The following is a 27,000-nucleotide window of genomic DNA, read 5'->3' on the forward strand; positions in this document are numbered from 1 at the left end:
AGGAAGCCTAATTTTATGTCTACATTTATTCATCTCTAAATCAGAAGCTATTCAAATATAATTGACCATGGCAAACCTAATTAATGACTCACTTAATTGATCTTTAGGCTCAGAGTAATGTAACATACCATCGCTGTCACACAAATCCAAAATGGCAACTTCTGAATGTCAACTTTACAGCATAAGCAGAAAACCTAAGTCATTTTACAGCATTTTTATTGGTTCATTTATCATGACATTTTGAAAAGAACAATTGTCAGATTCATATTATGTGAACGATTGCTAAGGTTTTAGCATGACAGCAGCAATATATTAGAACCAATAAGCTTGACAGTTTTAATAGTGATTGTTAGTGATTGCTAAACCAAGAATACTCAACAACATATTTGCGAATGTGGACCATGCTAGCTGAGGCAAGGAGGAGGGCTGGAGTCCCGGGTGGGCTTCGAGCTGATGGGACCCCGAAGCCAGACCACCCCCTTGCCAGTAGGGCAGTGGTGGCTCAGCGGTTAGAGCGCCGGGATATCGATAACAGGATTGTGGGTTCGATTCCCGGGCTCGGCAAGCTGCCACTGTTGGGCCCTTTACCCTCTCTGCTCCCTGGGCGCTGGAGTTGGCTGCCCACCGCTCTGTGTGTGTGTGTGTGTGTGTGTGTGTGTGTGTGTGTGTGTGTGTGTGTGTGTGTACTCACTGCCCCTTACACGTGAGTGTGTGTGTTCACTACCAGATGGGTTAAATGCGGAGGACACATTTCGCTGTACAGTGTACACTGTACAGTGACAAATACGTGCACCTTTAGATAGAGGCTGATCAGGAGGAGCGGGGGCGGTGGTGGGTTGCAAGTTTTCGTCACGAGAACGGAGAGGAACAGTTTTATAGTGTGTAGAAATGGAGGAGAGGAGTTTGGGCGTGGTCATTCTCCCAAACTTTCAGTTATTATATAACTCCATTTAAAGTTTGAACCTAGGTACATTCTCCCTGCTTCAGCAACAAAAATGGAGCACAAGGCCTCTCCAGACAGAAATAACCAGTGTCTGTCATTCTGCCATAGTGCAGAATGTGCTCATGCCATGCATTTGCTTGTCCCTCACCTTTGTTGCGAGGGAGTGTGAGGCACCGGCCTCCAGCAGCACAGATGCCACGTCCAGCTGACCCTCACGGGCAGAGATGTGGAGAGGCGTGTAGCCATTAGTGGTGGCAGCGTCCGGGTGAGCCATGTGCTGGAGCAGCAGCTGGACAATCTCCGTCTTCCCCAGCCGAGAGGCGATGTGGAGTGGAGTCTGGTCCTCCTAAAAACCGGGGATGAAAAGTCAGCAACAGGATCAAATGAGAATGCTAAATACTAATGTCATCTCATAAAGATGTACAATTACAGCATGATGTGAATGACCTGATCTTGGTCATTAACTAGAGACACTGCAAAAGCATTATTAGACCTAAATCAGTTTATGAAACAGGGTTGTATAGGTGCTATTGAGGAACTAGGAATGCTAGCACTTTTTTAAATTGTGTACGGTTAAATCAGGAATCGTCATCTTGAGAAAACAGAACTGCTTTGAATTTATTAACTATCACATTACCTTGAATTTGATACATATACAATAAGCTATTGTAATTATATCTTAATGCAGTTTACAAAAACAGAGATGATTGCTTCAGAGAATTGCTAATAATTAATGGCAGTACTTAAAAGGATACTCCGGCCTATGAAAAATGTAACTACTGCTGTTAATCTGTTGTAAACATGCCTATTTGCATCCTACAGCAGTGCCACAGTAGTCTCTAAAAGGCAAATTTCCAGTTTGATGACTCCAAAACCACCATGAGATTAAACATTAGGTTAAAAGGCTAAAAGCTAATGCTAGCCGACCATATGAAACGCTGCTCAGAGAATGCCAGACACTGCAGTTACCCGTGGACTGCATGCGATGGCCAGAGACGTGCTAGGCTAAAAGCTAGCTAACCCTTCCAGACACTACTATCTCTTCAGCTAGTTAACCAAACACTGTGCTGACCGGACAACAGACCCAGAGAGGACAGAAACATTGTGCGGTAAGACTTGGGAATAATTACAAAAGGTTCTTGTTACGGTGTTAAAATCTACATTAGGCTATGGTAGGCTAGGTTAGCCCATGCAATGTTATGCAGTGTTGTCGCAAACCATCTAATAAAAGAAGCTCATCAGAGCTCTCCATAACAGGACAATCAGCTTCTTTCTCGCTGAGGCAAAATAACAGGGTTGTAAACAGGGTTGTCAGGATTTTGACAAAGACAGGATGGCATATACTGTATGTGTAATGCATGCTGGGTATTGTAGTTGTAGTTGTAATAACAGGGTTGTAAACAGGGTTGTCAAGATTTTGACAAAGACAGGATGACATATACTGTATGTGTAATGCATGCTGGGTATTGTAGTTGTAGTTGTAATAACAGGGTTGTAAACAGGGTTGTCAAGATTTTGACAAAGACAGGATGACATATACTGTATGTGTAATGCATGCTGGGTATTGTAGTTGTAGTTGTAATAACAGGGTTGTAAACAGGGTTGTCAGGATTTTGACAAAGACAGGATGGCATATACTGTATGTGTAATGCATGCTGGGTATTGTAGTTGTAGTTGTAATAACAGGGTTGTAAACAGGGTTGTCAGGATTTTGACAAAGACAGGATGACATATACTGTATGTGTAATGCATGCTGGGTATTGTAGTTGTAGTTGTAATAACAGGGTTGTAAACAGGGTTGTCAAGATTTTGACAAAGACAGGATGACATATACTGTATGTGTAATGCATGCTGGGTATTGTAGTTGTAGTTGTAATAACAGGGTTGTAAACAGGGTTGTCAAGATTTTGACAAAGACAGGATGACATATACTGTATGTGTAATGCATGCTGGGTATTGTAGTTGTAGTTGTAATAACAGGGTTGTAAACAGGGTTGTCAGGATTTTGACAAAGACAGGATGGCATATACTGTATGTGTAATGCATGCTGGGTATTGTAGTTGTAGGAGATGGACTAAAACACACAAAAAAACGTACTCTGGCTCTGGCATCCACCATGGCGCCATTTCTTAGCAAACAGCGAACCACCTCCACCTGCCCAGCTCGAGCGGCCATGTGCAAGGCAGTCTCTCCACGCTGCGATTTAAGAAGGCATTAGTTAGAAGACACTTACAAACACACACACACACACACAGAGGCAGATACAGTATGTAGCTGAACAGTACTCACTATGTTGCTGACATCAGGGGAAGCTCCATTCTGGAGCAACAGGAGGACAATGTTGAGGTGGCCCATGAACGCTGCCACATGTATGGGGGTTAGACCAGACTGAAGAAGGGGAAGGAAAGAGTCACAGGGTATCACGAGCGAGATTCTTAAGTCAGAGTTACATGAACATGGATCTGTATGTTTGTGTACCTCGGTGATAGCCTGGATGGAAGCGCCATACTTGACCAGCAGCTCCATCACCTTCACTCGGTTCTTCTTACAGGCAATGTGGAGAGGCGTGAAGCCATTCTGTGAGACACACAGAGATGGATGACAGTTTGAGGGATAGGTAAGACACTTAAGAGCATCTTCTGTGACCATGGCCACTATATTACTTAGCACCTAAGGTTTAAAGGGTTCTCCGGTGCTTTCCAACCTAATCTCTATCTGCTGTAACTTTGCCATACAACCAGTATGAGCCAGCAGAGATGAGTCCATTTTTCCAGAGGGAAGAATTTGTGATAATTCGTTATCAGCACACTGGTGTGGGTGGAGTTTCCATAGGCTCCTTTTCTGGTCACCATGGATACTAGGAAAAAATTAGGAGAAGTAAAAGTAGCTGGAACTGCATATTTACTGTGCTGCTCCAGTGCCTGAACATTGAATAAAACCTCAACCTCTTATATAAGCTTTAGTCAGACTCAGTTAGTTAGTTTCTCATATTGTTTAATCCCCTAAATAGCCTATTGACCGCCTGCAGGACAAAGGTGACAAGCTTCTATTAAGGAACAGCAACACCAGTTTGTACAGAAGTCCCTGTAGTTACTGAGTAATATAGCTTAGTGTGTAATAAGCCTTGCTGCGTCAAGGGGTTAATTTTTCTTGAATTTCACTGTAACTGCTTCATGAAATTCTGCAACAGCCCTATAGTGTATAAGTAAATAGGGTTTGTGTTCTTTTCTAAGCACAGGGAAATACACTGATGATTCTATGGTACCGGACTGTATGCTACAAGTGCAGCTGACTGACACTAAGTAAAAAACTGCTGGACTATTCCTTCACAAAATAGAAATCTAAAGGTAACCCAAACCTCTCATCCCATTAAAGCATCCTTATTTGTCTTTCTGTGTTGCAATGCCTCCAGTGATTCACTAAATAAGGCTGTAATGGAAGACTAGTAGGAATGGTACCAGTGCTCGAGCATTGGGGTTAGCTCTCTTGTCCAGTAGAAGCTTGGTGACTCTGTAGTGACCACAGTGGGCAGCGACATGAAGGGCGGTCAGGTAGTCCAGTGTGACATCGTCTACGGGGGCTTTGTGCTGCAGCAGGTGCTTAACACACTCAACATGATCCCCCTGCGCTGCCATGTGGAGAGGAGAGAGACCATTCTGGAGGAAGAAGGGGAGATTTTTAGACACGTGTTTAGTAGTTTAGAACGACACCTCTTATAACACTGAGAGTGTGGACAGACGTTTACCACCTAGATGTCTTCTATCTGCCTAGTCTATGTAAAGGTAGGCTGCATTTCTATGGCCTGATACAAAATGTGTTAACACAGTAAGAAGAAATACACAAAAACTGCTCTGTCTTAGGTGCTGGTAACACGGGGTTTTCATTTCATGTCGCCTCACAGAATGGGTGTGACTGCCAGTGGGGCTGGAAATCAGCGGCAATTTGGTTCAGCAGTTTCACAAACCAGCTAACAGTGTATTGGTGTATTGTGTCCTTAGAAATGGCTTTTTTTTAGTCTGCCTCCTATGAAAGCTCTTGATATCGTTGACTGGTGCACTGTCACTCCAGTCTCAGTCACTGAACTCTGTAGTTCCTTCAAAGTGATTGTTGGCCTCTTTGTGGCTTCCCCCAGAAGTCTCTTTCTTACTCTGATGCTAATGTTTGAGGGATGATCTGGTGTAAGCAGTCCCTGGGTGGTATAACCCAGTTTGTATTGCTTCTTGGTGTGGCGCAACAGATAACACCACTACCTGCCACTGAGTTACAACACCATGTGGGAGACCAGGGTTCGATTCCCAGTCTGGGTGACTATGCTGCGCTACACCAATAAGAGTCCTTGGGCCAGACTCCTAACACTACATTGGCCCACCTCTGTGATATGAATAACCTTGTATGTCGCTCTGGATAAGAGCATCTGCTAAATGCCATAAATGTAAATGTAATTGTATTCACTCGTATATCCAAACACTTGGATATTGTTTTATATTATATTTCTTTCACATATTATTTTAAAGCTTTTCTTCAGCTCCAGTCTGAAAAATTCAAATGTTCAGATTCCCCTTATTACTTTCAAGAGGGTTAAATACCTCTGCAAGGCACCGTATGTATGACAACATCCTAACATATAAAAAAGTGTGTGTGCATGTGTGTGTGTAAATATACCTTGGTTCTGGCAAGAATGGGGGCTCCTCTCTCCAGCAACAGCTCCACTGCTGTGTCATGTCCGCTTCTTGCCGCACAGTGGAGAGGTGTGAGGCCATCCTGTGGAGGACATGCACACAGGTGAACTTCATTTTCATTACAAAACACCACTGAATCTGACCCATTTGCCAACACACACAAATTCAATGCACAACAACATACATACACACACACACACACACACACACACACAGAGAATGGAGGGGCTGCTGGCTCCTGGTAGTCACCAGCCTCAATGTCATGTAAAAAATACCGTCTGTTTTGTTGTTTTTTCTGGTTTTATAGCAGTAAACACTGCAGTAAACAGCATGTTTTTATTTCACCACTTTGTGCCAAGCAGTGCAGATGTTCAGTGATTAGCGTGCTTTACCAAAATAAGCTAGCTTGCTTCAAACAGTCAATCAGCTGTCCTTCAGTGAACTCAGTAGCAGCAGCTGTAAACACACGTATCGCCGTATGTAAAAAGAGTGTATTCCAAGTCATATCATAGCATTTCTATTGGCCCATTGATTCACATCCATGTTCACTAGCAGAGGTACTAAAGTCTTATGCATCAAGACTGAGCCATAAACGTCATATATTCTACCTGCAATAGAATGTGTGTTATGTACGAATCCAACATACAATTGGGAATATGTATGTATATATATACTGGGAGTTTCTGACTTTCTGTAGATGATCTGTTCACTTACTTTCACTCTGAAATGTAACAAAATGTGTCATTTGACCAAGGGCACCCAAGCTTCTGCATAAGACTGTACACGCACACTTACATAAACACACACAGACTCGTCACATTCCCGTTCCTATCTGTCTGTAAGTCCTTTCCTCCCTGTCTCTCTTCCTCTCTCTATCTGTCTCTCACTGCAGTGCTGCAGTACATCAGTGCTGATAGTACAAAAAGCACTGCTGAAGCAGGTACTCAGTGTGTGAGTGTGTGTGTGTGTGTGTGTGTGTGTGTGTGTGTGTGTGTGTTTTGCGGGTGGTGGGACAATAGGTCAGACACACTGCAGGTGGGAGACTGCAGAACAGAGAACAGAGATCAAACAGTAGAGAACCAGCTGGCACTTCAGTATGAAACGGTGTTAATCAGGAAATATAATTAAACCTGGCTCATAGCTGTAAATATCTGTGCATGCTACCATCAGGTGACTCAGCAAATAAATCCAGAATAATAGATTTACAACTATCTTCCCTAACTTAGATACTGTGTCTTTGTTCCTTTAAACTCATTAAACTCCCTTGTCCATGTTGGGTGGTAAAATAGACCAGCATGTGGTATAACTATATGCATATATACTTCCCTTAGTGTTGGATGCGCTGTAACAGGTCTAGCAAGCGCATTCAGAACAGAATTCAAAACATAAGCATAAAACATGATATGAGGTATTTTGTCCAATAACTTAAATTATAACTTATAGCTGAAACCTCATGTTTTGTAGTGCAGAGACAAAATTTCATCACTGTCCGATTACATAAAGGAAGAACTGTGTAAATGTTTGGTGCAACAGCATCATTATACAATATACTGTGTCATTACAGTTGCACTATACTGCAAACATTGTTACAAGTGCAATAATGAGACAAAAAAAGAAGTGGTGTGCTAAAACTCATCTGGATTCCAGTGGAAATGATAATTGATTTCTACAAGCATTCGCCTACAGCGACCTCTCTCCAAATCAATGAGACAGCCAGCAGAGTGCTTGAGCCATTCAAACACAGTGGCTCTGTGGGATGGATCAAGGCCAGATGCATTCCAGCCACTTAGGCCTGGGCTGCAATTATTATACAGAAGTTTGTGATTAAGCTTTGGGTAAAACAAATGTAGGTGACTCAATGGCTTGCTACCCATGCTGTCTCATCATTCAGGTCAATCTTGAAGACAACAGCAGTTCCTGACATTGCTTATTGTCTGTTAGCATTTTTCATCCAATGAAAATATATATTTTACAACGGCTAGGGTCGCTCGACATCGATTCAGACATGACTAGACATGATTAGACACAGCTCCAGTGTTTGGTCAATTTAGATTAGTCTTTGGCAGGGCCATTTCTGGACTACTACTTTACTTTTAGAGGGGTACAGATGTTTGTCTAAACAATATTACTAGGTAATAATAATAATGATTTTAGTATTATGCTAATAATATTGTTAGTAATACTATTACTTGTTGTTGTTCTTTATATATTATGTTCATATATTATTATTATTATTATTATATTACATTACTGATATTACTGTCACATACATGCATGAAATATTTCCTTTGTGGCATAAAATAACATGTAAAACTGTGAATTTGTCATCATCAGTTCATGTCATGTGTTCATATTTGAAATATTTGTCTGTTTGTTAATAGGTTGATATAATCACAGATACATTATCAGCATTTTCATTGGCTGTTTCTTAAAATGTTTTAAAAAGCTGAGATGCTCACAAGAATCAGTTTTGAGTGAGCTACAGAGGGTCTCTTTAAGGGCAGGTCTGTTCACTCTGCGGCCATCTTTGCAATGCCACGCTTCTATTACTATGAATATGGAGACACCAAAACACTGGACACTGAAGATTTACTCAGATTTACTACAGATTACTCAAAATCTGACAAAAATATATATAGTTTTTTGCGTTTGGCTCAATACTGCACAAATATGGGCCCCCTTATTTATAACGTTTCTGGTAAAATAGTAACCAGCCTGGGTAAAAGTACCTTCAAGACAACCAGCCTAAAAGGTGTATCCCTTCAGATCAAAGCTATGCAGAGACTACATCCCCATCTACACTCCCTTGATCACCCAGACACTCACTAGTTTCTTGACAGCACAGTATTTATGGCATTAAGTATTTGGACAGTTATAATGTTTGATGTTTCGTCTCATATTCCGGCATATGGCTGCACTTCTTCACGTACCATTTAAAATAAACAATGACTGAGGTTAACCTGCGGAATGCCAGCTTTTATTCAGTAGTATTTACATCTACATTAGGTGAATTATATAGGATAAATATAATTGTTGTGTTTAGAGCTCATGCAGTATGCTGGGTATCTTCACTGATGCTGCTGCTGAGGGAACTCACCCTTGTTTTGGCATCGATCTGAGCCCCTCTGTCCAGCAGCAGACGGACCATGTTCGTATTACCCCTCTTGGACGCCACGTGTAACGGTGTGATTCCATTCTGCAAGCAACATGAACACATGTAAGAATTACATGTAAAGCTAATATAACCCGTTTACAATCAAATAAAAACATAGAGGATTGTGTTAAAGAGCATTTAGCACACTATAGCGTTTTCCTTTCACTCTTTTCATGCAAATAAACAAAACATGCTCAGAACACTGCAGTGGGGGCTGCAGTGGGGTGTCCGAAGATGTTTAGTGAGCAAACTGGCTGTGTCTATGCTTCACATAATACACAGATGAATGTGCCATTACTGGTGGTGCGCTATTTTTACACACTTTCTCGTGTAGTGGTATGGCTTTGGGACACAGTCAGTAACTTCTGCCCTTATTAAATGAAGAGAGAGTGAGAGACAGAGAATGACAGGAAGAGGGAGAATAAAGATAGAGAGAGATTAGAAGAGGCAGAGAGATGAAGAGAGAGGGGAAGATTGAGAGAGATGAAGAGAGAGAGAGAGAGAGAGAGAGAGAGAGAGAGAGAGAGAGAGAGAGAGAGAGAGAGAGACCGAATGAGTGGTCGAGCTCTGAAAGTCCTCATTATTGTGCAGACTAGGCCTCTCTGTCTTGTTGAACAGGCACCACTTTAAGTCTATGTGACATGTAGTAGAGTGTCAGTGAGAAAGTGTGTGTGTGTGTGTGTGTGTGTGTGTGTGTGTGTTCATGTGTGTGTGCCGTGTGAGCTTGAGCCACATTCAAATACACACCCTGGCAGTGAAGTCCACAGCGGCCCCTCGGTTCAGGAGCAGAGTTGCTACATTCACGTTTCCATAGTGGGCTGCAATGTGCAGTGGAGTGAACCCACTCTGCAACAGAGGAGGAGAACACAGCACACAGAAGCACCCCAGTTAACACATCTCTACACAACACCCAGACTGAACACACACACACACACACACACTCCACAGCCACAGCACGGTCAGCAAGTGCAGCTCTAAGCACTCTAACAGCTCTCCAATATTCCAGCATTCTTCACCCTGATCTGCTATCATGTCATCTTTTTCCTGCTGTTGATTCCTGATGCACATCTCAGTCCTCAGTAAACGTCAGGAAAGCTGTAAATTTGAAACTCTAATACATGCCGTTGGGCAATTGCTGAATTCCAAGAAGAAGTGCTAGAAATATGTGACTGTATATCATGCAAGGTTTTTAATATCCACGCGTGATTAAGCCTTCAGTTATGTTATGATTCAAAACAGTAGAGAACCTTTTATTTGGTGTTATATAGCCCCCAATTTTAAGCAGTTCCATACAAAACCATCACCAACGTGAAGAATCCTTTAACCAGGCAAAAAGTAACTCTTAGTGGCTTGATAGACCAGGCCGCTGACAATACTTTGACTTTCACTTTGAATCCCGGGTCATACTGCTTGCCATCAGCAGCTGGAGCCTGAGAGAGCACAGTTTGCCGTGCTCTATGGGTGGGTAGATGCTTTCTACCTCATCACTATTAGTGTGATGTTGGCCAGCACAAGCGTCTGCACATTTATCAGAGGAAGCATGTGCTAGTATTTACCCTCATAGTGTTGGGAGTATCACAGTAGGTTGGGTAACTGGCATCTAAAAAAATAGGTTTAAATTTAAAATATATATATATAATAAATATATCATCTAAATCAGGTTCCCACAAGAGTTGTCAAGAGCCTCTTTTTAACAGTGTACACTGGTAACAGATTTGTCATTATACAAGAAGTTTGATTCTGATACAGTTTTTGTAATATACTACATTTTTAGTATAATAACATGCCTGCATTTAAAATGAATTATTTTCTTCCAATCTATTCACATGCATTTTTAAAATACAACATTGCTAATAAAGCACTGAATTGTTTCCCAAATACAAGTTTCTACATATTAGTTTCTACTAAATCTACTCTCCTCAAAAGGGGGTTCTTCAGTGATTCTTCTAAGTTCATGATTCATCTAGGTTCTATATACTGATGAAACTCAAAGAATCATTTGAATGCTTTAATTGTTCTTTGCCTTGTTAAATGGGTTCTCTTAGTGATTGAAATACTTCTTGTATATGATTCTTTGCAGACCCTTTTAAAAACAGCTCTATATAGCACCAAAAAATAATTTGTGCATCTCAAGATGATAATGTAATACCATTTATTTGTCCCTGTGAAAAGCAACTCATGTCTCTGAAAGAATGAGAGGTTTACAGCTCAAACTAAATTCAGCACCTGCCCATTGACTCATATTACAAAAGAGGCTCAATATAATAATTCTGTTTTTTTTTTTTTTTTTTTTTTTTTTTTTTTTTGGCGAAATGAAACTACATGAATCAGTTGTATCTACAGTTACGATTAAAATGATTCAAATTAGATTGCAAATTAGGTTAATTAGCACAATGTAAACAAGCTCAGTTTAAATAGCTCAACACAACTAATAGAACACATGCTTTCTCCAAACTCAAACACAAACTACCACTTTGATTGACGACTGCAGCCTCAGAATCATTCATCACCCCATGAACAGAATACTTCATACAAGCTCACATTTGCAAATCAGGTGGCAAAGGTGCATCAGCTGTGCTTGAGATAAAAAAAAAAAAAAACATCAAATACCTGGACTGGTTAGAGGGTGATGTTAACTGTGACTTTTAACTGCATGTTAGAAATAGTCTAGAGAGTTGACTAAATTCAAACTCAAACTAAAAGTTCAGAGAAGAGATCATTGCCTTTAGTAAAAGGGCACAAAAAGATAAAAAGCCCAGATGGTTCCTAGAGATACAGTTGGAAGCATCATTTGCAAGTTGAAGGTTGAAGGTCAAAAACTCTTAAGTGACCAAAAAAGACCTGCAGCAAGATTTGATGGCAGCAGGCACTGAGGTTTCAGTTTGCACAGTAAGGTGCATGCTAAACGCTGAAGAGCTCCATGCCAGTACACCTCTACAATAGCACAAAATAGTCAGAAAAGTCATCTAATTAGCTGAAAACCATGTAAAAAAAAAAACCACAGATGTTCTGGGATTCTGTCCTGTTGAGCGATGAACTTTTTGGGCTTATGAATCAGCGATATGTCTGTAAGAGAAAAAATGAAGCATACGCTGAGAAGAACACCCTGCCTATAGTAAAATATAGTGGTAGCTCAGCAATGCTGGATTCAATGAAGTATCTGCAAATCCTAGGAGAAAACGTCATGGCTTCTGTGGAGAAGCTGAAGCTTGGGCGTCATTGGACATTCCAACTGGACAATGATCCCAAGCATACTGTCACCAAGTCCACAAAGGCTTAGTTTCAGAAGATGTCCTGGAAGATTCTAAAGTGGCCGTCAGAAACTCCTTGGTGGGATTTAAAGAAGGCGGTTTTAGCGAGCAAACCCAAGAATATTAGTGAACTGGAGGCCACTGCCCATGAGGAATGAACTAAGCTCCTCAGGAACGCTGCCAGAAGCTGGTGTCTGGCTATGCATCATGTGTGCAGCAGGTCGTTAGAGCAAAAGATGCTTGTCATGAAGGGACTGAATAATTCTGAGACTGAAGTAGTCATTGATAGTGCCACTTTGTGTTGAATTTGGAGAAAACACTTCTTATATCAATTGTGTTGAGCTCTTGGTCTTAGTCTTGTTTGATTGGTTTATTGTAAACATCTAAAAGTTCATAAATTATGTTAATAAACCTAATTTACAATAAGAGTTACAACAGTAGATACAGCTTAGGATGAAAAAACTGGAGTATTGTTTTGTTTTGCATGAATATTTACTTGGCTTCTGTTTCTGATTTGTTAGCTTTTTTTGTTATTTTATAAGCACAGGGCAAAGTATCAAAATGGTATATAAGTAATGGTATATATATATATATATAATGGTAATGGTATGCTATATGCTGCAGATGCTGAACATAAGAGTAATTCTCCAAACATGGAATATTCTTTTAAAGTCTCTTATATATATATATACACTTATTGACAAAATAAGTTACTTCCTATACTTGAATAGTGCGTCCCTGACCAATCTGTATGTACTGGTACTGACATGCAGCAGTCAGGCATAGCATTATGTATTCTTTAAAAATATTTTAAATTCTAAAACAGAAAAATAATTGCAAATTATTCATGTTTGCCTTGCATTTAATTGTAGTAAATAGTGTAAAACCCTATACAGTATATCTATACAGAACCTAGATATGCAAGGGCATACATTCACAGGGATTATTAGAGATCAGATCCCAGACACAGGCATGCAAACAGAAGAGTGTAAAACTAAAGATGAGATCCCAAATCAAACCCACGTACGAAGATCAATGTTTATGAAAATAACACAACAGACACAGAGAGTACATAAGCAGTACACACAGTACATTTCTGGTAAATATACTGTAGAGAAGAGGGTAAATAAGGAAAATGGAAAGAAAAAAAGAAAGAAAGAAGGAAATAACCCCCAAAAGAACAAAATACTAATATTCAGAAAATGAAAAAGGATCATTATTGCACTGTAGTTCATATCAGTGATCAAATTATGTTAGGAATATGAGAAAGTAGAGATTTGGCCGAGCAATTTGAAGTACGTGAAATTCTTGCCTTACCTTTCCATTCTGAAAGTCACGGTCCGATTTAATGTGAAAACATCATTTACAAAAGTGTGAAGGATACATTGACTATGTGAATACACATTCAAAGCTGGTGCAAAACAAAGTATAGGTGGTGCATCATGCTATGCAGTGCATTATCTGAAAGTAACCTGATTATTTACAGCCAAAATGCTTGCAGATATCTCAGATCTAGCTCATTGTTTTCACAAACCATGCAGAAAAGAAATTAATAACTCAAAAAATAATACAATAAATTAAGTCATAACACAGTATGACCTACTAATATAACTAGTTTAAACATGTTCATACAGTTCTATCAGATTACTTTACCACATTTCAATATGCACTATACGTTTGCATATAAACATTCATACATCCTGTTCAAATATGTCACAAATCTTTCAGCAAAAAAAGGACAAAAAGCAAAATATACTAATGGTTTAATGAGATGAAACAGTAGAATTGTAGCTGGATGTATGGATGTTCACATATAATGATTAAATACTTAAATAATCATTTAAGTAATTCATTTCAACCTACAGCTGTTTATTCTTGATTCATTTAACTGGGGGCATGCATTTCCAACACGTACAGGCAGAATTCATTCATTTGTCTTAGTAATTACATACTTGCCATCTAGCTGTTATTGAATAAAACTGTCATTCTAATGGTCTAATATGGAGAACTGTGTATTTGAATTAGAGCAAATTACATTGTCAATCCAGCAGTTTCTGTGTACTTGGCTGAGAAAACAAAGCTTGCAAGTTGAATGAATGCACAGCAATTACTCTTAAAGGGAAAACTGAGGCATGTCCAATACTATTTTAATCTGCTTTGTAAAGTCATTTAAAAAACCCATCTATTAGTAGGCTGCCATTTATCAACTGGTTGCCCTTGTCATTCTCTGAGTGAGGGACACCAAAGAGCAGTGTGCTTAACATCTAGTTTAACTCTGATATACCATTCAGCATTTTTAACTACAGCATAACATTACCCAAGACCTGTTAATAAGTATCTAATTTTCCATAGAACTGAGTTCAGTCCAGCCATATCACAATGCAACAATTGCATTGTACTGGTAGAGGGTTCATTTTCTATTTGTCATGTTTTATTTATTTATTTATTTATTTATTTATTTATAAGCCAAACATTTATTTTAGACATTATGTTTTTATAATATCAAATATGGACATTATTTTAAGGCATACAGGTCTTAATAATCAGGGTTTTCTTTAAAAAAAAGAACTTTTAGGTGGATGGCTCTGTTTTTGTCAGTAACGATAATGGAAAAAAATCTAGGGCTTGCTTTTTATTTTCACTGGCAATTAGGCAGGTCAACATTATTTTGTTTTTGTTTATTGAAATGTTTTTTAAATTGTGGAACTTGATATTGCGGAACATGAAATGATAACTTCTAAGCTATCAGCACTTTCACAGCGTTTCTAACTCAATAACTCTTTGTGAAGAGGTGTGTAAGCAGGAGGTTCTTAGCCCTCCCCTTTTGCCCCTCATTGCTCACTAGCAGCTCAACACAGAGTAACAACTGAATCATTTAACAGAATTAAAGATAAATAAATATTTTATTTGATAATATTCATTCAAAATAAATGAGAATAAATGCCTTTATAGCATGTCTCCTTTAACTCATTTTCAATGAAGTGTTCTGTGTGCTACTATGTTTTCTATCGCTGTAGAAGTAGCATAATGTTGTCTTTGTTGCTGGGTGTACCGCAACCACAACTTGGATGGTTTAAGCAGGGTATTGATAAAAATTATATATAGTATATGTGTAAAACTACACATTTTTTATCTTATTAGAACATCTTCTTTATATATAAATGCTACAAAAGCATTGCTTTAAGGTGAATAGTAGGCTAAAAGGCAGAAAGACCGCTTTTTGCATCTGCCTCTATGGGTTAAAGGACCTCCACATTGTGTAAAAATTCTAGATTTGTACATCCAAGGACCACTAGAACCATTCATTTGTAACTGAGTGTAGCTATAAAACTTCACAATGACCGTATTCACATTCTCTTATTTGGTCATGTTGGCAGTAAATAGCTGTGCATCGTAAAAGTATAGTCCTGATGGTCAGTTATGTAAGTTTCACACCAACTGTACACAAGCACTGTGGAATCCTAATCCATGACGGAGAGGATTACAGATGTTGAATGCAGACTGTCTGGTTTATTGGATTTTCATCCCATGTCAGTTTGTAATATCATCATTTGGGCAAGCAAACCCTCATAATCAACCAAGGCATCATAAAAAAAGCAATGAAATGTGACAGCTTAAGGCAAGCACAATTAAAAGGTAATACTGATAACACTGATAAATGGATATTACAACTGAGCAAATCCAAACAGTTTATGAACGATACTTAACTGAGATAGTAAATCATGCACAGGTTAAAAAAATATATGATTTTTTTAAAAATAGGAAAATAGGAAACAAAAGTTTTTGCATGCAGTGCCACAAAGTGGACAAGAAACATGAAAAAAAAAACTGAAGAGATGCTGAAGAGATTTAAAACTAGAAAAATATCTCTACCTCAGTAGTCCTATTGACCATCATCTGTTGCAGAAAGGATATGAAGGGGAAACAGTTTTGTTATGTTTCACTCACCCACACACATACACACACTTACAGTATATTCAGGTTCCACATGCAAACATATGGTAGATATCTTCCCATTTTTCTTTGGAGATGCATTTCCATTTTCCAACTGATCATTTTCAGCAAGTCTCAGCAAGTTTTCAGCAAGTTTCAGCAAGTCAGCATGGCCTGGCAGTTGTTTTTTACATAGTGTCAAAATTCTGTGATGAATGGACCGATAGAAATGAAGGTTTCCCCTTCCCCTGTAAAGTTGCCATTTTGGAGATAAAGGGTTTTGGTCCGACAGCAATAACATATATATGTATTAAATATAGATAGATAGATAGACAGACAGACAGATAGATAGTGTATAGGTAGCTGTAGACAGATATTATAACAGAATTAAAATAGCTAGAATTGTAAATTATTATTATTATTATTATTATATTATTTGGCCATTTCCAAAGAAATATGAGTTCATCTGATACAGCACTTCCACACACATGCACGCCCACACTCTCTCTTCTTGCAACATAGTGTTGTGTCTCAGACAGCCCTTACAGAGGACCCATGCTGCACATACATATTGACTTCTAGACACTCGACAGCAGAAGGTACAGTTACAAGTAAGGCACAGCAGGTATAGCTGAAGAATGGATTGATAGAGAAAAGACAGAAACCCGTATAGCATCAGGATGAAGACACAGGACACAGGCACACTGAGACTGGAGGAGAGAGACAAACAGAGAGAGAGAGGGAGAGAGATGCAGAGAGAAAGACGCAATCTAACGAACAAGAACAATACAAGATCAGAGGCCGAGTACACAATGGAGGGCAGTGAAACATGATGAGAACACTGTAGCACTTCATCACTCCCATCAAAAGTCACCAAAGTCACATGAGAGTTTAACAGGACAAAGGGACAAGATGCTGGAAGCACCTGACAGTTGGTTAGAGGGTTAATGTCACATCATTTCCCAACATGCAGAAGTGAATTCATCCCAAAACCAAAACATATGCAAATGCTAGCCAAGCCCCATTCCTAGCCTGTACCTTGGACTGGACGTCTGCGTTGTGGTCATTCTGCAGCAGCAGAGCGGCCGACTTGGTGTCGTCCTTGCGAGCGGCGATGTGCAGGGCGGGCAGCCGCACTTTGCCCTTGGTGTCATTCTCCAAGAGGATGGACACCACCTGGTTGTGGCCCTGCTGCAGAGCAATGGCCAAAGGCGTGAAGCCATCCTACAAGCAGAGATAAACCATGGTGTTACTCACACTTATAATACACACATATAATACAGGTTGTGAATCCATTCCGGCTCCTAACTGTCGTCTGCTGTCTGTTGATCAAACAACACTCACTACCGTATTAGTAATTGGTGTTATTTTCTATGCAACATTAACTTGTACAATGGAGATTCACATGTTATAAGCTAGACAGTGTTCTGAGAATAAGAAGTTATTAAATGACAAATTATATACAGTAATAATTTAAGTTATCTCTCCGGAGATTTGATTACTTCTTTCAAATATGAAGCTAACAGAAAATTAATCATATTTGAATCCATTCCCAATGGTACATAGTTTTCATCACGGAAACATCTAAATGATTTTTTAAGCTTCCTATTAATGATTTGAAACTGTACATTTCACAGAACCATAAGACATATTTGCAACTCTTTTGTAATTAGAGGAGTATAAAGATATAATATACAGTGTAAACAGTTGATCTGAAGTATTTTGAGGCTTTAATTAATATTTTAATTAATGTTCATCTCAACAAATGTTCTCTACTATCAAAAGACTCACCCAAGCATATTTTACAGTGTAGAATGTATAAAATGTATACATATATCTGCCACAATCTATTTAAAAATTATTATTTTTATTATTTATTTATTTTATTCATTACTCTACATGTTCACATCCAATGTTCTGCAAAAAGCAATAAATTTGTACACTTGTAATTTCGTTCTTCTTGTCTCTTACCTCTGTTGCTGTACTCTGGTTTCCTCCATTCTCCAGTAGATACCGCACCACGTCCAGATGGTTCTCCTGGGCAGCCATGTATAGGGGCGTAAACCCATTCTGTAACATAACACAAGCACAGACAGCTCTCAGTCACATTTAACCTGCATGTTGCCTCAGTAGTGCTTTTTATTGCAAGGTGGGCAACACTAATTCTCTCCAAGTGGTTGACTGGTGTTCGATTCCTGACCTGGGTGGCCACACTACACTGCAGTAATAAGAGTGCGGGTAAGACTCCTAACACTGAACTTACCTACCTCTAAAGCAAAAACAGCAAAAATGAATAACACCATGTCGTCATGTTTGAGTGGTCACTCACCTGTGACTGTGCGTTAATGTCTGCTCCACGTTTGACCAGGATCTTCACCACTTCCCCCTGTCCCGCTAGAGAGGCGATATGGAGAGCTGTGTTTCCTTTCTGTGGGTGAAAAAAAAACACAAGGTTTCAGAAGGGCCTTTAAAATCCTTTCACATCTTCAGAGAAAACTCAACAGCGAAATTCCCACCCAATAGTTCATCGTCAGACGATGCCTCCAGGGCTGGGCTGATGATGGCAAGGCAAACACTTAGACAGTTGCGCCACTCGGGAGCACTATGTACACATTGCAATCAAATAACTTTAATGCCATGTTTTTGCACCTTCTTTTTTTTCATTCCCCTGGAAGGAGGTAGGCATTTTGCATAACTACAGCCACAGTCATCAGTATCTGAAGACTGCATTGTTGTACTCACCTGTGGTTAAGTATTGCATTCTGAGCTGTGCTCTTCTTCTTCATTGGAAGTGCAATCATAGTCTATTACTAATACTGCCATTCCAGCATAATTGCAATGTCTCAATTAAAGTAAATTCTCATTTACTTAAGATTTACGCTGCTTGGGACAAAATTGCTATGAAAACATGAAGCGTTAAGCTTGTTTGAGAGGAAAAAAAAGCCTTTTTTTTTTACACAATTTTCATATTTCTTGAGATGCAAAGTGGCTCAACATGCAGAAAAACAGTGAATTTTAAGAACTGAATTTTATGACTGCATGACTATTTCCAGCTCATAGTAAACCCTGTAAGTCTTGCCTCGTGGCTTCGTAACGAGCACAAGTGATTTAAGGCTGAATGTTCTAGACAGAGGCACATCAGCAGGCACCCACAGACAGGGTGTGCTAATGATAAGTGAGGGGAAGAGGGGCTTCATTAGATAGGCTTATAATAATCAAGAACCAATGACAAGGAAGAATCGCGCTAAATTATCGTTTCCAGCTGAGGAAGGCCGGGTTATCCAATTAGGGCTTTAATTAAATGTGTGTGCGTGTGAGATGCAGTTTTTATGAGACAAGCAAATTTGTGGTTTATGGTTGCCACAGACCATGATTGGGGGTTATGTATAGAACTAGAGGAAAGCGGGGCTCAATCTAACACAGGTTCAAATGTTTTTTGTAGTTAACACGTTAAAGCCAAGGGTATTATATTTAATACATATTTAAGACTTTGTAATATCAGTGTAACAGTTAAATAATTTATTATAATAATAAATACAATACAATTATATGATATATATATTTCTCAGTTTATTTGAGTAAAATGTTAAGTGTTATATAAGTTACTTTTCTTTAATATCTGGCCAGAATTATAAAATAAACATTCCCATTTTTTATTTGATGGTTCAGGCTTTGAAAGATTTAACAGATTCAAGTATGCACTTTTGATTTTCTTGCACATTAATATCATCTCTGAATTCTGAACATGTTCTGACAAACACGTATCCTGTAGAATTTTTATTACTGAGTGTATTAAGCTCAAAATTCACATCTGTTTTAATATCTGTCAGAACCCCACAGCCTCCAAACAGTGGAGTTAGTTTAAAACCTATATATTTTTATAAATACATTACTACAAAGTATACTTTTAGTTAAAATTAATAGTTTATTGGAAATAGTTAATATAAATAGTTTAATTCTATTTAATATACTTCCTAAATACATCTTGCTGAAACAGACTTTTGTCCATTTTTTGTACAAAAAGTGTATTAAAAACTTCTACAGTAATTCACTTAATGCACTTGAAATATCATATAAAATTCTGTAAGTAAACTGTAATCCCAGTTTTTTGACCCAAATAGTTTTACCCAAAGTGTGTTGTACAATATTATTCAAATGTTTTAACATGAGTTTAACATTTGTGATCATTTTATATATGATATATGCATATATTTATATTGAATCAACTTATAATTATTGGCTAGGCCTGTCCCATTTGCTCCTGGCACCTACTATTTGCATACTACGTGTGTCTTTCCCCCTTTAATCACCATCATTGTGCAGTCATTCTGCCTAGACTGCCTTCCACTATGTGAGCTTTTGTAATCTATAGTGTGTTATAGTTGCCTGGCCTTAGTATTAAAGATTGTAAGAGCAAGTTGCCATTTTTTTGCTGCTGGATGTGGCTTCATGCTAAATGTTAAAAGTGACTATTTAAAAGCAAGTCTGATAGAGACAATCAAGTTAAATGTACAATTAAATATAATATATATTATAGTAGTAAAATATTTTCAAAAATATTTTCAATTTTAGCACTCTCTAATTTGTGCTGACACTTTAGTGCACTGTAGCGTAATAAAGTTTAGAATACTTGACACACATTTTTTTGACTAGGAAGAAAACAATAAGAGAATCCATTTCCCCCACATAAATTCAGAAAAGTACATTTTTCAGTTTCACAAATATAGTACAGACTGATTAATGACTGATCCTAATTATCTGAGTAATTTGCACAGCAAAGACAAAAGAGGTGCCGAAAATTGGTGTCTTTATTTTAGTACTTCTCCAGAAAATCAGACTAAATAAACATTTAAAAATGTGCACTAAAATCAAAAGGTTTTCAGAGTTTACTTTTTCAGTGAAGTGGTTTGAATGCACCAAAACAGCTTTGCATTGTTATTGTCCACAAATCACCCAATGAACTGCCAAAATTAAACGATTATTAATATAAACAATAACACTAGTGCTACTCTAAAGCTTTGCTTACAGCATGAAGCATGTAAGCCTTCATGCTACAGACCAGCTCTCCCCCCTGCCTGGTGCCTACATTCTATAGCAGTGACAGATGAGTGATCATGTGACATGTGTATTAGGTTTTCAGGGATGGTGGCTTACATTTACTGCATCAAAAAGGTTACACTTGGCTAGGATTACCACTTAAAGAGCATGTGAGAGGACTCTCCTTAGAAATCCCAAAGGGTCTACAGTGTTTCACTGCACAGTGTACAGTACTATCTATGAACATATTTCTCAATTCTAAACTGAAATGTGCTCTATATTATTTGCTTTATTAAATTACAATATCTCATCATTAGTGATCAGTGTATATATATTTTAAGTTGAATCAACTTATAATCATTGACTTTATTTGGTTACCGCCGGTAAACGGACGGTGATTGGCTCATGCAAGCTTAAAAATCACAAAAATAAACTGCACTGATGCTGGATTTACTCATGTCTGCCTCAAAGATGATTCTCAGCCAGTCCAGTAAGTACATCAGCTAGGCATGTTCAACAATATACTGTGGGTTTGTGAGTAGAATACAAACTATATGAGTAAATTCACAACTGCCAATCCCATTGGCTCCTGGCACCTACTGTTTGCATACTGGGCATGTCTTTCCCTCTTTAGTCACCCTCAATGTGCAGTCATTTTGCCTAGACTGCCTTCCACTATGCGTTGCTTTGTAGTTTAGGTAGTGTTGTCTATATAGTGTCTAACAGTGTTCTTGTTTGTGAGAAGCATAACAAGCATGTGTGCTGTACTGGTCCACATCTGTTGTCAACTAGTTTGTCAGCATATTTAGCTTGAGTTATTACCTTATACTTGCACTACTGTTATTCAATTAAAACCCCATCCACAATTCTGCAGAACTTCTGTGCAACAATGGCACAGTCCAATGCATTAAAAAAATACCTTGATACAGATCCAAAAGTTAGTAATTTAAATTATAATCAATTATAGTAATATTCAGTAGTATGCAGTAGTGTTTTGCCAAAAATACAGTGCTCAATTTCTTTAAATTCTGTATTTTCACTTTTTTCTATTTTATTTTTGGTATTATATGCCTATACAAACAGTTCCACCAATCAGACTAGCACATTCAATGTATTTTAAATCATAATTTTGAATTGGATCAGAACTGAAACAATTATGTGGACTACAATCATCTATTTGCATACTGGGTGTGTCTTTCCAATTTTACTCACCAATCTCTCCCCCCAAGCTACCCTCCCCAATGTGTTCAGTTGGAAATTATACAGTGTTGAAGTACTACTTCTTGCAGTACTGCTATTAGTATTTATATAGCTGATAATTGTTAATTTGTCAAGCTATGAAATAAAATTCTAGGTTGGATTGATTATTTTAATGTAAATATGTTACATGTATATTTAGGAACAGTTGTGATATGTATTAAATGTGTTTTAGTTTCAAGTTTACAATTTGTAAATTATAGGTTTACATAAATATGCATAAATAGGAACATTTCACACGATTAAAGTTAGGCTTGAACATCTGTTAAACTGCACTGTTTTATTATTTAAAACTAATTACAGTAATAATTGATTAGATATGTACTTATTATTAGCAAGAGCATATATTATTTTCTGTATTTGTAAAATTCTGGGCATGTACATTTGGTGTTATTGTCTGATTTCCATGACTATATAAATAGTTCCTCCAGTCAGATTTGTGTATTCAGTGTTTATTTTAAAACATAATTCAATTTAGGTCAAAATTAAAATGAGTTCGATAAAATTTCAGTTTCAGTTTTAGTTTATTTCTTTAAAAAGTGCTTACAGTTTTAAAGGTCCACAAAGGATTAATGTGTTGATTAATGTGGTCCCCAAAAGATTAATCTGGTGTTGAATGTCAATAGACCCTAGTGTTAGAGTTAGGTTTAGGTAAAATCTACAATATTCAAGTTAAAGTACATTTACTACTGTTAGACAACACCTAGCCAAGCTGAGCATCTACTTGGTATGTAAATTACATTATGTTTGAATTAGATTTTAGTTTGTTTTCAAATGTAACATTGCTTTTATCGTTTTCTTTACTGACTGTATAAATAGTACTTCCTGTTACATTTGCACATTCAGTGTACCTTTCAAATATATTTCTGATTTTGTTCAAAATTGAAACAAATCACAATGAAATTTCAGTTTTTATAACCGATTATTTCTTTTACAAAATTATACTTTTGATTGCCCCCAATAGATTAACATTCTAATGATGATTATCAATAAGGATACAGTGCAAATTTAAGTAATATGACTTTAAGTTCAGCTGCATTTGATATTTAGCGGGCTGTTAGTCAATACCGAGACAAGCTGAGCATCTACTGTGGACCTATGGTATAAAGTGCAACCTAAATCATAACCTAACACATAGCACTGTGACGACAGTGCTTTACACTCCTACCCAGAGGCTCACTTTCAACTCTATAACAAATTCAATCAGTCTTCCTCACCTTGGTTGCCGAGTCCACAGAGGAACCCCTATCCAGCAGCTCCTGGACCAAATCCACATGTCCCTCTTTGGCTGCCAGGTGCAGAGCATTGAGTCCATTCTGGAAAGACGCATAAGAATCAGGAATGAACCCAGAGAAAGAAACAAGACAAGCAAAGACAGACAGGAGAGGAGAAGACTTGGGTGTACCTCCTCATCCATTTCCAGTGTGTAGCATGACTGCTAGGCTGTACACTACTAGTGAACGTAAGACAGTTAAATATCACAGCAGAATATGATGGTCTGTATTTCTGCTGTGTCACCACAGCGTGGAGATGTGCCAGTGGATTGTGAAGAGTTCATTAGAGTGGGATATTTTTAAAACTGGCGGTGTTAAGAGGTGTCTCGGCAGTTGGCAGCTGTCCAACTGAACATTAAAGTACATATCTAAAACAAAAAGAGGAAAAAAGACAACTTAATTTTGCTTCTAGCTAAAAATGTCATTGCTAAAAAATGGTCACGCACCAGTCTAATGTGCACTTAAAGAATACCTGAGACCTGCTCCGACAGCTGATGTTAACACTGCTGACACCTAACAATGTATGACACCTAACACTCTTAGTCTTCATTAGACGCTCCTAAGAGGCTCTTGGCTTATGTATGTAGTTCTAGGAAACACATTACTGAGTATATAGTCTTTACATTATGAGGAGGTTCTTTACCATTTAAAAAGGCTCTTCAGATTTACACATTTCATTTACACAGTACTCCAGGGTTTCCCGACATAATAAGAAAAATAAAAATAACAAAATTCTGTACTGGGTCAGTCCAGCTCTTTTGGATACCATTGTTCAGATCATTAATGAGGGAACTAGTAATATCCTATCCAAGTAATTTGGGTTTGGATTTTATATTGACTATACAGTCAGGTCCATTTGGACAGTGACACAAACTGTGGCTGAACTTGTGTTTGGTAACTGTTCATGGGAAACACTCGACATGCAAAAAAAAAAAAAGTTCATTCCTTGGTGAAGAAAAAAACCCTTCACAGTATCTAGTCAAGTGAAGAACACTCTTGAGAAGGTAGGTGCATCACTGTCAAAGTCTACAATAAAGAGACGCCTTCATGAATGTAAAGCAATGGGGTGCTCTTAAATGACTTAAATGAATCAGTTTGGCCTCAACCTCAACTGAGCAGCTTTTCATTTAGTGAAGGCAGAAACATCCCACCCCCCCCACAATTTTTTTTTTTTAAAAATAAACATTTGTGAAAATGAGGAATGCGCTGGTATGTTTAGGAGTATCAAAAGGCCCGGAAAGACAACTAAAGTAGATGAACACAAAATTCTTTCATAAAACTGTTATATAATATAAATTATTGTAGATTATCCAGCTCTTATTAACTGCATGTTATGTAACAGTGATCTACTGATGTTTACATGGTATTTTCTTCAGGATTATATTTGGTTGTAACTTGACTATGCAGTCTCATAATTTCACCAGGAGGTCATAAATTGGTGTGGTACTTTAAATATGTCAAAAACATTAAATTGTTGGGTTTCTATTAAATGAACGTAGCTTTTCCAATGCTTGGGAACTAGTGACAATCGGCAAAGCCCAACAAAGTAAACTGCAGAGTCTTTACCAATGACCTGTTAGTTTGCAGCAAGTGGAACGAGTCTTTAAACTATACAAAGAAGTAAAGCACCCTCAAAAATAAGAACAACAACAGCATATATAAAAAAACAGTGGAGCAAAGGAATGTCCCTGTAGACCGTAGAGACTGCACAGTAGATTAGCAAAGCTGCTAATCTAAATCTAATAAGAAGATTGATGTTTTCCCCCCATGTTGCTGCAAAAAATAGACACTACATGTAAAAGCCTCGCCGAGATATGAAGATTATTTTCCAATGTCACTCAACGCAGATTACTAGGAGGGATTAAGCATCTCCACATTCATCAGTTTATGCCAGTTCCTGCCAGTTTCTGCCAATCCAACAACACCACAACTGGGATGGTAGAGTGGGACGATGTTAAAAATATATGTCTGCATGAAATGTTTGAAAATCTAAAACATCTTTTGTCTTGGGCTAAGCTTTGGTCAGGCTCTTGTAGAGCAGACAGTGGAACCACTGATTTCTTCTGAGATCTTTTTAAATCCAGGGCAAACCTAACTAAATATTGAAGGTTTGAATAAGACAGGCTCCTCCAAAGTCCTTGCTAATGATGTCCCAATCATCTGCAGCTGATGTGCTGTACCTGATTCTAATATTTGAAGTAGTAATGAATGTGGGGATGCCTTAACCTTTAAAAAAATAGTATTTTTATCAAATACAGTTTACAATAACGATATTTCTTCAGCTGTATGTATTTAGTTATATTACTTCCAGCTCTTAATATTGTTTAAATGAAGATCTTTATATATTTAAAACAGACAAAGACTGTCATGGGGTGTCCTCATTTTTTTCAAATGATTGTGTGACACAAAACCACTGGCTTTGAGTTTGTGTCCACTTTAGCAAAGCACCAATCAGTCAGTTTTTAATTTCCTGGGTACTCAAAGATCTCATTTGTTGTCCAGAGCACACTGCCCTCCCTGTAAGCCACAAATAAAATTAATGGGCTTAATCTCCTGCCGTCCTCTGAGTCCAACACACAGACCGCACTACAGGTGAGCTTCCCTCAACAGTTCTATGGATCTCTGCTGCACAGTAACTGGATAAAGGGTAATATTGTAAAACTACCAAATCATGACATAAACCTTTAAAAATGTGTCATCAAGACATTTTACTCCACAGCCCGTCATTCCTTCTCCAGCTTCTTACTCCAACTGAGTTTCCCACTCACTGTTTTTTTTTGTCTTGTCCCTTTGTTGTTTGCTATTGTGTATTCTTATTTTAATCCTTTTAGTTTTATTTTAATTTATTCTTGCTTTCTTTTACTCTGGGCATTTCCGTTCATTATATGATGACGAAATAACAGCACAGCCAGAACTAACTGTTGTATAATTTATTGATTCTGCGTCTCAAATAATGTAGTTTTCTGAGCTTTGTGAACATGTCAGAAAATACATGGTAGTAAAACATTGGAAATAATAATAAGCTGATGACCAATCAGCTACTTGTTACTCTTTTTTTTTGGTGTTTTTAGTGTTTACAGTCTGTGTACTATTGTTACATTTGTAGATGATTATTTTTGTAAATTGTAATTGCATTTCAATAAATATAATATATATTCTCAAAAATAAAGGTGCCTTAAATGGTTCTTTCAGCAATACCATAGAAAAAACACTTTTAGCTCCATAAAGCTGTGTGTGTGTGTGTCCATGTGTTTACTGAATAATTAGTAGTTATTACACCAACCATGACAAAAATGTTTCTTCACATACAAGGAAACCCTGTTGTAGACCTTTTTCAAAACTTTTTTCTGAGCTAACAGTGTCTTTATTATTAACTTAATCAGTAAAATACCAAATCTTAAAGGTAAAACCAAAAAATAAGTCTTGGGTTCAAGGGGTTAAAGAGATTTGTGTAAGAGTGCCCACCCCAAGC

The 27,000-nt window shown here is 37.9% G+C and overlaps 1 protein-coding gene across 20 annotated transcripts in view; it reads right to left on the minus strand.

Annotated features, from left to right (window-relative positions):
- Positions 1–27,000, minus strand: part of ank2b (ankyrin 2b, neuronal) — a 207,950-nt gene that overhangs the window by 54,059 nt on the left and 126,891 nt on the right. For 17 of the 20 annotated variants that reach the window (XM_072687958.1, XM_072687957.1, XM_072687967.1 and 14 more), the window contains exons 3-15: positions 23,472–23,570; positions 18,290–18,388; positions 17,932–18,030; positions 16,999–17,184; positions 15,901–15,924; positions 9,524–9,622; positions 8,720–8,818; positions 5,606–5,704; positions 4,402–4,599; positions 3,422–3,520; positions 3,233–3,331; positions 3,041–3,139; positions 1,092–1,289 (exon numbers count right to left, since the gene is read on the minus strand). In XM_072687958.1, the coding sequence (XP_072544059.1) occupies positions 1,092–1,289; positions 3,041–3,139; positions 3,233–3,331; positions 3,422–3,520; positions 4,402–4,599; positions 5,606–5,704; positions 8,720–8,818; positions 9,524–9,622; positions 15,901–15,924; positions 16,999–17,184; positions 17,932–18,030; positions 18,290–18,388; positions 23,472–23,570 (1,497 nt within the window). The remainder of the gene's footprint in view (positions 1–1,091; positions 1,290–3,040; positions 3,140–3,232; positions 3,332–3,421; positions 3,521–4,401; positions 4,600–5,605; positions 5,705–8,719; positions 8,819–9,523; positions 9,623–15,900; positions 15,925–16,998; positions 17,185–17,931; positions 18,031–18,289; positions 18,389–23,471; positions 23,571–27,000) is intronic. The other 3 variants (XM_072687961.1, XM_072687953.1, XM_072687970.1) reach the window with 1 other exon arrangement.

The sequence above is a fragment of the Salminus brasiliensis genome, chromosome 9 (genome assembly GCF_030463535.1).
Source record: "Salminus brasiliensis chromosome 9, fSalBra1.hap2, whole genome shotgun sequence".
In the NCBI taxonomy this organism is placed as follows: Eukaryota; Metazoa; Chordata; class Actinopteri; order Characiformes; family Bryconidae; genus Salminus; species Salminus brasiliensis.